The sequence below is a fragment of the Melospiza melodia genome, chromosome 10 (genome assembly GCF_035770615.1).
Source record: "Melospiza melodia melodia isolate bMelMel2 chromosome 10, bMelMel2.pri, whole genome shotgun sequence".
Lineage (NCBI taxonomy): Eukaryota > Metazoa > Chordata > Aves > Passeriformes > Passerellidae > Melospiza > Melospiza melodia.
The window spans coordinates 12,497,919-12,513,002 of NC_086203.1; the positions used below are offsets into that span (position 1 = coordinate 12,497,919).

At 44.9% G+C, this 15,084-nt stretch overlaps 1 protein-coding gene across 1 annotated transcript in view; it reads right to left on the minus strand.

Moving 5' to 3' along the window:
• The window catches only part of SYN2 (synapsin II), a 194,057-nt gene extending 185,241 nt beyond the window's left edge, over positions 1 to 8,816 (minus strand). The window contains exon 1 of the mRNA XM_063164403.1: positions 8,346 to 8,816. Within this exon, the coding sequence (XP_063020473.1) occupies positions 8,346 to 8,722 (377 nt within the window). The 5' untranslated portion in view covers positions 8,723 to 8,816. The remainder of the gene's footprint in view (positions 1 to 8,345) is intronic.
• Between the last annotated feature and the right edge of the window lie 6,268 nt (positions 8,817 to 15,084).

The following is a 15,084-nucleotide window of genomic DNA, read 5'->3' on the forward strand; positions in this document are numbered from 1 at the left end:
ACTCTACACACAAATTCAGATTTAACATGCTCCATACTTTAAAATGAAAGACATAAACCCCAACTTGAGTGAGGTTGATATACACAAAAATTCAGATTTACATGCTCCATACCTCAGGCTGAAACACATGGAACACAACTTGAATGAGGTTGATGTACACACAAATTCAGATTTAACACATTCCATGCTTCAGAATGAAACACATGAAACACAGTTTGGGTAAGGTTGCTGTACACAAGAATTCAGATTTAACATGCTCCACACTTTGAAATGAAATATATGAAGCACAGTTTGGGTGAGGTTGCTGTACACACAAATTCAGATTTAACACCTTCCATACTCCACCTAGCTCAGCTGCACGCCCTGCTCCTCCAGCCCTTGCCCTGTGTGGAATTCATATTGAACAAAACATGGACAAAGAAGCAGTGCCAAGGCCCCTGAGCTGTTTTACCCCTTGGAACTCCTCTTGCAGAGGCTGAGGAGGAAGAGCTCAGGATGGAGCTGCAGAACTGAGCCCTGTTTGTGCCTGCATCACTCCTTTAATTGTGTTTTTATTTGGACTGCAGAGGCAGAGAGCCCTCAATGCAGAGCTGGGAGCTGCAGGGCTGATCTAATTTCCAATTTCCAATTACCTGCTGGAGGAGGCACACACTGGCCTCATGCAAGAGCTGCTTGCAGCTCCTTTTTGGAGGGCTGGGAATCCTCTCCAAAGGCCACAGCTGGAGTGAGGCTGAAATGGCTCACAAATATAATTTTAAAGTGCAAAATTTTCAAATGAAACAAAAAATGAGAAACTACAGTAAAACATTTGTCCTTCTTGCTCAGTTTCAGAGGTTTTAAGGAACATGTTGCCTCCTTGAACTTGGGGTTTTATTTTCTTCACTGGATGGTGAACAAAACAAAACAATTAAAACTTTGTGTGCTGTTGTTTTTTGTAACTACCAAACGTTCATCAACACACCACAATGACAATTCCACTGCAGCTTTTCTGTTCATTAGGGACGCCTCAATTGTGCATAACTAATTAGCAGTCCCCAACTCCAATTGCCCTGGAATTCTCATGTATTTACTTGTGATATGTTGATTTAGTGCTGCAGCTCTCATTTCATTCAGTGCAAGCCTTCAGTGAGTGCGTTCCCCAAATTTAGAAGTGTTATACCAAAGGCAAGCTTGTTTTCCTTTAATATCAAGAGTTTCTAGTTGCAAAGGGCATTTTAAATGAATAAAGGTGATTTAGTGTAGGCTTTTTCTCCATATATGAAATATACATATTGGTAGATCATCTTTTACATTTTGATAAGATTGTCTCACCCAAATTTAGAAGTATTACACCAAAAGCAAGGTTGTTTCCTTTAATATCAAGAGTTTCTTGTTGCAAAGGGCATTTTAAATGAATAAAGGTGATTTAGTGCATGCTTTTTCTCCCTATATAAAATATACATACTGGTAAGATTATCTTTTACATTTTGATAAGATTATCTCACCCAAATTTAGAAGTGTTATACCAAAGGCAAGGTTCTTTTCCTTTAATATCAAGAATTTCTTGTTGCACTTTAAGTGAATAAAGGTGATTTTGTGCACGATTTTTCTCCCCATATAAAATATTCATATTGGTAGGATTATCTTTTTCTTACACCCAACATTTGGCCATTAGGTCAAAGTCTTTAAAAGCCTCCTCCCTCCTCTCCAGCACTGCTGGATTTGTCTCCAAACACCTCCCACCTTCAGTGCCTGCCAAGGAATCCCTTCCATCCTTTCCACCAGCTCCACTTTTGTCCCAAACTGGGTTTCCCTCCCCATTTCCCACCTGGCTCTGGATTTTCTGCTGATGGCAGAGATCTGTGCCAGGCCAAGAGGCTGCAGGGATGTTGATGTTTTCTCCTCCAGAGCCATCCCAAAGGGCTGCAGAGTGCTCTGGCAGAGCAGTCCCCTCATTCATGCATTATTAAAACCAAGTGATGCCTTCTAAATTTGGGGAACTCGCTCGCTGAAGGCTTGCCCTGAATGAAATGAGAGCTGCAGCTACTAAATCAACATGTTACAAGTAAATACCTGAGAATTCCAGGCCAGTTGGAGTTGGGGACTGCTAATTAGTTATGCACAATTGAGGCATCCCTAATGAACAGAAAAGCTGCAGTGGAATTGTCATTGCGGTGTGTTCATGAACGTTTGGTAGTCACAAAAAACAACAGCACACAAAGTTTTAATTAAAACTTCTTCCCACCTTCCAGTGAACAAAATAAAATCCCAAACAAAAATCAAACCCTAAAGAACTCACATTGCTCACTTCATGAAAATTTTTGTGTCATCAAGCAGCGCTTTCCTGTGTTAATATTAAAAATATTCCTGATGAGCAATGTTGGCCCATAAATGACTGGGTAATTTTAAACCAGAAAGTTTGCTCTTCATTTAGCATTTGGGGTTTATCTCTGGAGCCTGTCACAGGCTGAGTACCTACTCAGGCAGTAAACATGAAGTGAAATGTGTAATTGTCTGTGAAAAAAAAAAAAAAAAGGTACTGATACTTACAACCAGATTTGAGCTTAAAAAACACAAAACCAAAATTTCCCAGCTTCGTTCTTTTTTATAATTTCATTGCTGCTGCCAACAAGTCTGATATTCAATGTTTAAAGGACAGGACACACTCAGTGATGATTAGTTTTCAGTATTGAAGCAGCTTTCTGAATCTTCTACATAAGTTTTTAATAAAGATAATGATCTATACACAGCACCTTGGCTCCTTGCCACTGATGTATGGCCTCTCAGCAGCTGCTTGTTCAGCACTGAATATTCAGGACTTTTTGTGTATAGAACAAAAAGGTTATTTCTGAGGAAATTAAAAATAAATTCATTTTAACCATTTCAAAATAAACCTATCTAGCTGAAATTCTGTATATTTAATGCAGAATTAAAAGAGAAGTTGGAGCAAGCAGTCTAGGTTTAGTTTAGCTCTGTCAGTGTGTTTGCTTGGATGACCTTGAACAAATTATTTCACTCCTTAGTTTCCTCCATTTGTAAAATATCAGCAAAGATCCTCAAAGCTGTAAAACAGCCATGGAAATCTGTCACATCCAATCACCATTAAACCTCACAAGTGGTTCTTGAGGCTCTGCCCTCCCCTGCAGCTCCAAACCCTTCCCACCAGCTGTGGGAGCTCATCCCAGGGCTCTGCAGGTCAGGAATTGGAAATGCCTGCTCGAGATGCAGCTGCAGATGGAAAGGACATCACATCAAGTGCATACAGAACAGGACTGGAAATAAAATCAGCTTTTCCAATGCCTTTATGTAAATTTATACAAATTAACAGCACTGCTCCACTGGAAGGGTTTGCACTCTTCCTCGTGGTGCTGTTCTGGAATGACAAGAAATTTGCAATTGGGGGAAATGGTTGCAGGATATTTCCTTCCACCTGTGGGCCAGAGGGTCATTTATGGTACAAAGGGACCAGGAGAAAGCCTTCCATGAGAACCAGAATTGTATTTGCTGGGAATGCCCCAATGAAGGGAGGAATGATGAATCTGACTCCGTGTTCTCAGAAGGCTCATTTATTATTTTATAATGTTATATTATATTAAGGACTACTATACTATGCTAAAGAATACAGAAAGGATACTTACACAATGCTAAAAGATAACAATGAAAACTCGTAACTCTTTCCAGAGTCCTGACACAGCTTGGCCCTGGTTGGCCAAAGAGTGAAAACAACTCACAGCAGAATCCAATGTGCTGGGAAGGATGAAAGTGTGACAAGAAAGTCTCACAGATATGTGTGCTTGGCAGAAAGATTTTGAATGTAGAGTCTGATGAAGGAATAGAGATGGAAGCAAGTTTTGATGTAGGAGAAAAGAATTGCTGAGCAAGTCTTACTGGATAACCAAGGAAGTAAAGGGTGTGTGAGTTAGAAGGGGTTTTTATGGCTCAAACCCACCTCAGACAAGAAGATGTTTTTACCAAGCAGAAAGATAGCACAGGCAAACAAGGCAGCAAATGCTGCAAGTAGAAAAAAGGTCTCTGAAATTTCCACTGCATAAAAACTGAAAAACAACTTCTAGCTTAAACTGTAATGTACTGAATTTTAGTGATTGGAGAACAGTAACATGAATATGGTAATTATAGTAGTTATGATAGGCTAGAGATAAAAGTTAAGGTATAGATTGGTTCTGCTGTATGAAGATGCTCAGCAAAGAAAAGTGTGTAATGCATTGTAACCAAAACCAAAGGGTCTCCAGGCCTGGCTGCAGCTGGAGCTGACAGCTGTGGGCACAGCTCTGTCACCCACAACCCTGGACTGCTGTAACCTCCTGGATGGAATAAACTGCATTTTGGACACAATGAATTGCATTTCATATACAATAAACTGCATTTTGTATACAATGAACTGCATTTCATATAGAATAAACTGCATTTTGGAGAGCCCCTGGAGTCCCACATCCCTCATTTCTGCTCTTACACCAATGGAACAATCACCTGTGGGTAAACAATCTCCAACCACACTCCAAAGCAACAAAACACAGGAGAAGCAAATGAGATAAGAATTGCTTTCCTTTCTCTCTGAGACTTCTCATCTTCCCAGGAGACAAATCCTGGGTGAAGGGATTTTTCAGAGAAGGTGAGTGCCACAAACCAGAACCAACCAAGATCCCTTGTCATGGATTTATTGACTACAACCTTTAGCCTCTTTTCAATTTGTCCCTTCTCTCGCCACCAAGGCTGGTGGAAAATCTTTGATTTTGCTTTTTTTATAGCCTGCCTTCAGGAGAAGCACAACCACGAAATGTGGTTGGAGGACTCCAAAGCACCTGTAGGAAAAGAATTATCCCTTACAGCTCTAACACACCCCAGACTGAGAAAGGGAGCGGGGGGGCTTTGACACAGCTGCATTTACTCTTTCCTTAAGAAGTAAGGAAAATGGTAAAAAAAAATATACAAATTAGTATAGATAAGCCAATTCTCCCATTTCCCCCCTGTCCCCGTGCCATAAAAGTAAAGTAATTGAAATGGAGAATTTCAAGACTTTCAACAGGAGAAATCTCTTAGGGCAGGAAATTGAGGAGAAATATCACTGAAATCACGATTATAAAATGCAAGAAACAGCTGGGATTTGGTTCTAGGTAGAATATCCCAAGTGATTCCACAAGCAGCAACTATGTTGGGTTACTAAATCTTAAATATATATTATCAATATAGTATAGAATATATACATATTATGGATATAATACTTAAAGTATGAGTCAATCTTTCAGAGAAATAAAATGTATTGAAAACAAAATATTTCTTTATGCCAGGGGCAAGAGAAAGGGTCCCTTTATGCCATGGTTTCCGTCTTTGCTGACAGAAAAAGGCAGAAAAGGTTTCCTCTGGCCCGTGCTGAGGAGAGGATCCCGAACCAGTGAGATTTCAGTGTGATCCAGACCGAAATCCTTGGATTTCTATTGAATCTGCAACCCACAAGCAACACACACGTTTCCAATCTAAGGCAAACACACACAGTGCAGCTGCAAACACCACAAAGGCAGAGGCCAAGCCCCTGATCGTCCTGTGACCATCAGAGCCCAGCAGCTGGCAGGGTTTCGGGAGGCTCTCAGGGGTGCTGGTTTTGGTGCTGGTTCTGGTGTTGTTTTGGTGTTGTTTAGGGGCTGGTTTTAGGGCTGGTTTTGGTGATGGTTTGGTGCTGTTTTGGTGTGGTTTTGGTGCATGCCTTTGGTGTGGTTTTGATGCTGGTTTTGGTGCTGTTTTTGTGCTGGTTTTGGTGCTCGTTTGGTGCTGGCTTGGTGCTGGTTTGGGTGCTGTTTTGGTGTTGGTTTTGGTGCTGGTTTGGGTGCTTATTTTGGTGCTGTTTTGGTGCTTGTTTTGGTGCTGTTTTGGGGGCTGGTTTTGGGTGCTGGTTTTGGTGCTGGTTTAGTGCTTGTTTTGGTGCTGTTTTTGGTGCTGATTTTGGTGCTTGTTTTGGTGCTGTTTTTGGTGCTGTTTTGGGTGCTGGTTTGGGTGCCTGTTTTGGTGCTTGTTTTGGTGCTGTTTTGGGTGCTGGTTTTGGTGCTGTTTTTTGGTGCTGGTTTGGGGCTGGTTTTACTGCTGTTTTGGTGTTGGTTTTTGGTTTTGGTTTTGGTGCTGGTTTGGGTGCTGGTTTGGTGTTGGTTTGGGTGCTGGTTTTGGGGCTGGTTTTGGTGCTAGTTTGGGGCTGGTTTTGGTGCTGGTTTCATGCTGGCTTTGGTGCTGGTTTTCCTGCTGTTTTGGTGTTGGTTTTGGTGTTGGTTTTTGGTTTTGGTTTTGGTGCTGTTTTGGGTGCTGTTTTTGGGTGCTTGTTTTGGTGCTGTTTTGGGGGCTATTTTGGGTCTGTTTTGGGTCTGTTTTGGGGCTGTTTTGGTGCTGTTTTTGCTGTTCTTGATGGGGTTTGCTCAGAGCATCACATGACAGGGCTGTGCCAGCCTCCCCTTGCAGCACAGCCCAGGGAGCTGGGGGTGCCCAGCAGCCACTGGCACTCCCCTGCTGCCCCTCCCAGCCTTCCTTTGCCTTGCCCAGTTACAATCCTTATTCCATTTTAGCCCACAAACACCCCAGCAGATCAGCGCACGGAGATCCGTACTTCCCAAGGCATAAAAGTCTTCCGCATAAATTATCAGAATTCACACATCTCTGGAGTTGGAAGGGGCTCACAAGGGTCAGAGATGTCATTTTTCAGAGTATATTTCAAAATCTGCTACAAAACAACTCATTGCTGGGAAAGGAAACAGCCAGTGCAACAACAAACTGTTTTTTCTAGAATTACTACGTATCCATGTCACATACTAGGAGGAGGAGGAAAAAAAAAGGCAAAAGCAAACAGGCATGAGTAACCTTGTGTAGATCTGTGAGGCTCCTACCTGGAGTAGGAACTCCCCGTGCAGGGCTTTCAAAGCTTTGCCCCCATCCACAGATTGTGCTGATTTGGGGTGCATTTATCAGGGATGTAAAGCACTTATGGAAAACCACATTCAAAACACTCAGGCTGGCTCCAGCAAGCGCAGAAAAATCTCCCTTAGACAGAAACCTTATGGGCAAATGGAGCTCCTGAATGTATCAGGCAGAGAGCTGTGCACTCCAGAATATCAAATAAAGAGATGTTTCTGCAAGGCAGGGAGCAGTGTCCATGGATGCATCTCCATGACGTAGCTACAGAGGCTGCCTCAGTCTGGTCGATACAACCACCTTGTTTTTTTCAAAAAAGAAAAAAGAAAAAAAAAAAAAAAAAAGAAAAAAAAAAAAGAAAAGATAAAACCACCCCCCCACATGCACACACAACCAACCACAAAACCAGACAGAAATAAAAAAAAAGCCTGGAAAATGTAACAGGTAATGCTATCTTAACAGAAATAAGGTATCTGCTGTAGTTAAAGGTTTTAGTTTTCGTTCTAAGTATTTTACCGAAGCACCGTTTTTAAAGCAAACGGGATCAGATCACAGCACAGCCCAGCCAGCAGGGCTGGAAATTCGAGACGCCGAGAATAAAACCCTAAACCCACAATCCATTACCGGGTGATCTCAGCGGCACAAAAACAGACTTGTTTTACTTTGCATTATTTTAAGGCGCTGCCGAGACCTTCTGCACTGTAATTAGCAACGAGAGGGCTGTCAGCTCGATGTGCAGGCACACAAGTTAGCAGGGATGGATGGGAAGGTGTCCTTCCTCCGGAGCGCAGCATCCAGCACCACAAACAGGTCTGCAACAGCCGTAACCTCTGCTGCTGGTACCAGCCAGGCTGGGAAGTCCCACACTCGGAAAATCCCACGTTTTTCACGCTACCAAACACGCAGCCCGAATAAAACCGGCCGAGTTAATGAAGCCTGAGCAGGGATTCCCGGGGCTAGGGCAGAAGCAGGGCTGGTGCCCGGCATCCCGAAGGACATTCGCCCTGGTGAGTGGCACAGAGCAGCGGGAGCTGCGTGAAAACAAACGGGCTCGTAAACACGGATTAACACACGCAACGCCGCCGCCACAGCAATCCCTGCCCCGGGCACCTAAATCCAGCCTGCCGCTACACACGGGTCCTGTGTGTCCCCAGAGAACACGGGATATGCTTGGTCAGGGCGCTATGCATGTTTTATTTAGTGTTATGATGGGAAGCAGATTTCACGGTTAGTCAGGCGCTCCGGGGCTCGCTGGGGTTGGTTTTTTTGGGGTTGTTTTTTTTTTTTTTGCTCCATCCTCCAGCCCGTGAGGCTGCGCTGCAGCCCCTCGGCAGGGCCGGCTGCGGGGGCTCTGCCCCAGGTGAGCCGCACCTGCGGGAGGACGGGGCAAGGACGGGGGGCTCTGAGGATGATGATGGCGATGATGCTGATGATGCAGGGGCATGCAGGGGGGCACCTACCAGTCCGTGTGCGGCTCGTCGATGACCAGGAGCACCTTGAACTTTCTGCCGACAGCCGCGGAGACGGCGGCGGACGCGTCCACCAGCCCGGCCGAGGCCGCCGTCTGTTTCACGGCGTTGGAGAGCGAGCTGAAGAAGCTGCTGCCCGCCGACTGCTGCGGCGGCGGCGGCTGCGGCTGCTGGGGGGGCGCGGGCTGCGGCTGCGGCTGCCGGCGCTCCGAGGCCGGCGAGCCCGAGGCCGCGGCCGGGGAGCCCGCGGACGGCGGCGGCGGCGGAGGCTGCTGCGGCTCCGGCCGCTGCAGGTCGGTCATGTAGCCATTGGGCAGGTTGGCGATGAAGCTGCTGTCCGAGAGCCTGCGCCGCAGAAAGTTCATCATCTGGCCGGGCGGGGGGCTGCGGCGGGGCCGGGAGCGGGCTGAGGGTGCGCCGGCGGCAGCGCTGCGCGCTCCTCGCTCTGTGCGCCCGCTCTGCGCGCCCGCCGCGCTGCCACCGCCCGCCGGCAGGGGGCGGCCGAGGGGCGGGCGGGGCGCGGGGACGGGGAGGGGACGGGGAGGGGACAGGGACGGGAACGGGGATGGGAACGGGGATGGGGATAAGGGCAGGGATGGGGATGGGGACGGGGATGGGGACGGGGAGGGGACAGGGACGGGAACGGGGATGGGAACGGGGATGGGGATAAGGGCAGGGATGGGGATGGGGACGGGGAGGGGACAGGGAGGGGACAGGGAGGGGAACGGGGATGGGAACGGGGATGGGGATGGGGACAGGGATGGGGATGGGAGCGGGGATAGGAACAGAGAGGGGACAGGGTTGGGGATGGGGATGGGGACAGGGATGGGACAATGATGGGGATAGGTATGGGGACACGGAGGGGATGGGGATGAGGACAGCGATGGGGACAGGGATGGGGACAGGGACGGGGACAGGCCGCAGCCAGCAGGGGATGGAGTGTGTGACTGTGTGTGGGTGTGTGTGGGTGTGTGTGGGTGTGTGTGTGTGTGTGTCCGTGGGTGTCCGTGTGTGTCTGTGGCTGTGTGTCCAGCTGGCACAACAAGGGCCGTGATTCACCCCCGCCACAGCGGCCCCGCCGTGCTCAGCGCTGGGTGAGGATGAGGATGGAGCGGGGAGCGCTGCTGGGACAGCTCCGCGCTGGTCGGGGCACTGCGCCTGCAGCACATCCCGGACAGCTCCAGGGTCAGCACCAGCATCCCGGGACAGCTCCATCCAGAGCATCCCTGGAACGCTCCAGCATCAGCACCAGCATCCCAGGACAGCTCCATCCAGAGCATCCCGGGACAGCTCCAGGGTCAGCACCAGCATCCCGGGACAGCTCCATCCAGAGCATCCCTGGAACGCTCCAGCATCAGCACCAGCATCCCGGGACAGCTCCATCCTCCATCCGAGCATCCCGGGACAGCTCCAGGGTCAGCACCAGCATCCCGGGACAGCTCCATCCTCCATCCGAGCATCCCGGGACAGCTCCGTCCCCTCGGGCCCTGCAGTGGGCAGGGAGGAGCAGCAGCCCCATTCCGAAGTGGTGGCTGTGAGCAGGAGCAGGCAGAGCCATTTGCATCCCCCCAAATTTTCCCCAAACCTCTGTAATCACAGCCCCCCATTCTGGTTTATGGCACAAGCCGTTTGAGGAAGGGGTGCTGTGTTTCTTCAAGCAATTTTACCAGAATTTGGGCGCTTTTCCCACCAGGATTTCTTTAGGAGTAATTAGAATGCTCTTTCCCCTGAGTTTTGGGATGAGCACTGTGTGTGACATAAAACACAGCTCAGCCCTTATCTTGTTATCAAGATACACAGTCACAACTCATTTGGCTGCTGATCTTTACAGGCCATATTTAATTTTTGCTTTTTAAAATACTGCTTGTATTTAATTCTAAATACATTGAGAGGAACAGGTGATCTAATAATAAACACAGTAAATCCATGCAACAGCTTCTTTTAAAGTTAGAGTTTAATAAAATCTACTAACACTTCCACGGTTTGAATTTTACACGTTATGTGCAGGATTCCTTAATGAAGGGCTGAATTTAGAAATATTTATGTACTATAGAATGACAAAACCAAATAAAACACCTGGAACAATAGGTGATTGTTGTAATTTAAACACCATGGACACACTGGGGGACAAATTATATATACAGATAAATGACATTTTAATATTTATTTCATTCCTGTTCTGGATTGAGGGGTGATTATGTAAAAACAGCCTCTCTTTGGCCACACAGCTTCCTGTACAGACTCAGGACCTGCTCATTGTCCGTACAGCATTTCTGGGTTTTGGCTCACTCAGACCAAATTCACTGTGGCAGAGTGAGAGTTCCATTTTCCTGGGCACAGGAAAACAGATTAACAGGTTAACAATTAAAAATGTTAACATATTAACAGGTTAACATTTTAACAGGTTAACAGATTTTCTTCTGCAGGGCTGAAAGGCACCTCCAGTGCCAGCTTGTATTGTGTTGTAATTACTTTTAAATGTTGCTTGTATTTAATTTTAAATACATTTCTTAAAAAAAATTACAACCATTACACATATGGACTGACAAATGGGATAGATAAAGAAGAGGTGTGTGTCACTCATAAATTTGTGTGACAGTATATATATATTAAAAATATATAATATATATATATTTATATGTTTTACATATTTTATATATGAAAATTTATTATATATAATAAAATTTATATAATATATATTTATATATATTTATATAATACAAATATATATAAATTTTCTCATATATATAATATATATCAATATTTAAAATACAAAAAAGTAAATAAACATATAAAAATATATATCAATATATTAAAATTTATAAATATATATGAATATATAAAAATATGCATCTATCTATTTTATTATATATTTTATATATATAAGAAAATGTATATGTATAAATTTTAAGTATAAAATTTTTATATATATATAAAATATATATAAAATATATATTATATATATATTTATATATATATAAATATATATAAATATATTGAGTATATATATTGAGTATACATATATTGAGTATATATATTGAATATATAAATCTGAGTGTCAGGTCCCATTGCATGAAACAAACTCCAGAAGAAGATTAAACAGACTGGTTCTCCTGCTTGGATGGCACTGACACAGGATCTGGCCCTGCTTGTGCATTTCTGTGGAAAACTTGCTTTCTTTTTGGATGAAATCTGATTTCTGCCCAAGGTATTTCTTTGTGCAGTCCCAACGTTTGCTTGCAGGTTCGAAGGGCTGGTTCTGGCTGGCACCATGGCTGGCAGGCTCTCTGCCCAGGATGGTTTCTCTCACTCCTGGATGGTTGGGTGAGCAGCAGGAGCCCTGTTCACCCGCCCTGTGCACTCTGAAGGTGTCATGGCTACATAAAATAAATAGTATTTCCCACTTTACACACTTCATTCACTTTGAATCTATTGGCCCTTCCCTATGAGCAGCTTCTCAGGGGATTTTTGTGGAGTTTGATTGCTGGTTGATTTTTAATTTCCCTCTTTACCACCACTATGCTTTATCCTCTTTACCATCCCCCTCTTTGCCATCACTATGCTGACCAAAATCTTTTAAAGTATCATCATTCTCAAATGCCAGGTTTTAAAACATCTTGTAGAGCATTGTAGCAACCTTAAATCCAAGTCTGCACCAAGGCAACTGGCAACTGAACCTGGTGGAAGTGTCAAAAACTTGGTTTTTAATGCAGAACAACCAAAATGCAGAGCTCTCTGTGAAGCACTGCTGTTACTGAGAGGGAAAACTTTGTTGAAAGAGTTTCAGTAGATATTACAGGGAGCGTGATGAATTTAATAGCACATACATCTGTGCCTGAAAAAGAAAAAAAAAATGGCATTTTTTTTGGTCTAAACTACTGTTTCACAGCATATTTGTGAGGTAATGCAACACAATTGTGTCTGGTAGGAAGTGAGAATCCTGGATTGCTGGCTTGTTCAGTGACAGGAAGGCTCAATATCAAAGGAGAGAACACAACAGCAATCTCAAATCCAGTTTTGTTTCCTACCACTGGAATCAGAATGCTGAAAGAAATCAAATTGTTGGTGATTAGTTGTGTTGACAAACTGAGAGGAGAAGGGGAGAGGCAAAGGACGAGGCAGCCTAAGATGCACTTTCAATGGGTTTCATGAGACACTTCAGTGGATTCTCCTGCTGTTCCAATGGCCCTGAAGCCAAAACATGCCAGGTTTCTATTTCTGATCTCCCTGGCTCTGCTCAGCCTCGGTGGCAGAGGTGCAGCTGAAGCCTCTGAGGTGTGACAGAGCCAGGCTCAGAGTGAGCACTGCCTCCCCCCCTGCTCCAAAGGACACAAAGAACTCCAAAAGGACATCAGTGCTTCAAAGGGACACAAACGAGCACCAAAAGGCCACAATCCAGCCTCAAAAGGACACAAACCAGATCCAAAAGGACCTCAGTGCTCCAAAGGGACACAAACCAGCTCCAAAGGACACAAACCAGCCCCAAAAGGACCTCCCTGCCCCAAAGGGACACAAACCAGCTCCAAAAGGACATCAGTGCTCCAAATGACACAAACCAGCCCCAAAAGGACTTCACTGTTCCAAAAGGACACAAACCAGCTCCAAAAGGACCTCACTGCTCCAAAGGACACAAAAAAGATCCAAAGGACAGAAACCAGTCCCAAAGGGACACAAATCAGCCCCAAAAAGATCTCATTGCTGTAAAAGGGCACCAACCAGCCCCAAAAGGAGCTCAGTGCTCCAAAAGGACACAAACCAGCTCCAAAAGGATACAAACCAGTCCCAAAAGGACACAAACCAACTCTAAAAGGACATAAACCAGTTCAAAAAGACCTCACTGCTCCTAAAGAATCTCCCTGCTCCAAAGGACACAAATCAGCCCCAAAAAGACACAACCCAGCTCCAAAAGGACCTTCAATGCTCCAAAAGGACCTCACTGCCCCAAAGGGACACAAACCAGCCCCAAAAGGACATCAGTGCTCCAAATGACACAAACCAGCCCCAAAAGGACTTCACTGTTCCAAAAGGACACAAACCAGCTCCAGAAGGACACAAACCAGATCCAAAAAGGACCTCAGTGCTCCAAAAGGACACAAAAGGACACAAACCAGCCCCAAAAGGAGCTCAGGGCTCCAAAATGACACAAACCAGCTCCAAAAGGATACAAACCAGTCCCAAAAGGACACAAACCAGCCCCAAAAGGACCTCAGTGCTCCAAAGGAAACAAACCAGCCACAAAAGGACACAAACCAACTCTAAAAGGACACAAACCAGCTCCGAAAAGACCTCACTGCTCCTAAAGAACCTCCCTGCTCCAAAAGGACACAAATCAGCCCCCAAAAGACACAACCCAGCCCCAAAAGGATATCAGTGCTCCAAAAGACACAAACCAGCCCCAAAAGGACCTCAATGCTCCAAAAGGACACAAACCAGCCCTATCCTCCCTCCCAGCCCAGGCTCTCACTCCTTTGTCTCTACAGGACATGAAACAACACGAGCGCACACACTGCTGCTTTTAAGGTGAATAAAGGGAAGTTTATTTTCTCACTCCAACATTTATAGATTTCCAGAAGTGACAGTGGATTGGAGGGTGACAGTGCCACCTCTCCAATGACACTGGTCAAACCAACAGCCCATCAAATTTCTCCTCCTCCATAACAGTGCCATCCAAAACAGTGAGTTATTTACAGAAAGTGTGTGAGAAAGCTCGTTACAAGAATGCAAACATCAGAAAGTTTAGAAAAACCTAAAAATCAGGGTGACACTCCTTGATTGATGAACATCATCAGGGAACACAATTAAGCAGAATTAGCCTTTTGTCAGGTGGTCTTTGTCTGAATGATGCTCATGTTCCTGAGGGAGCAGCAGCAAAACTTGAACAGCATCAGACACCCTCTGTCACGGACATATTTTATGAAAAATCTTTTCCTTAGGATTTTTTCCTCCTGAGGAGCTGAGAAGCCTCAGGAACAAAATGTAAACATTGATTATCTGCTGCTGTGGAATGCAACAGGTGCATCTGGGATTGGTCTCATGTGGTTGTTTCTAATTAATGGCCAATCACAGTCAGCTGGCTCAGACTGTCTGTCAGTCACAAACCTTTGTTTCCATTCTTTCTTTTTCTATTCTCAGCTGGCCTTCTGATGAAATCCTTTCTTCTATTCTTTTAGCATAGTTTTAATGTAATATATATCATAAAATAATAAATCAAGCCTTCTGAAACATGGAGTCAGATCCTGGTCTCTTCCCTCATCCAAAAACCCCAGTGAACACCATCACAATCCCCTGTGCTCAGCACTCCATTAAATCTCACCTGCAAACCCCAGGACAGTTTATTTCATAAATCATGTTTATTTCATAAAGCATTCATTGCTGACCAGAATTTACCCCTGCAAGCTTAGAGCAGGGATGAACTCCTGCTGCAGGAGTGGGGTCTGTGCTCTCATGCATGATTCCTGCTGAGGTGTGAGAGGGAGATCAAAACAAATTCTTTGTGTGTGACATGAGAACGACCTGCAGGTGACAGCCCACATGAGTGACAGGTCAGAAAAATCATTACAGGTAAATAAAATACAAAAAATACAAAATTACAGGTAAATAAAATTCTCTCTCTTCCGAAACCTGAATTTATGATAGCAGCAACAGTTGTCGTCCCATTTCCTACTAAGAAATTATCTGATTTTTTTGTTCAGTATTTTCTGTACTTTAATCCTTTAACATGTTCTAAAAT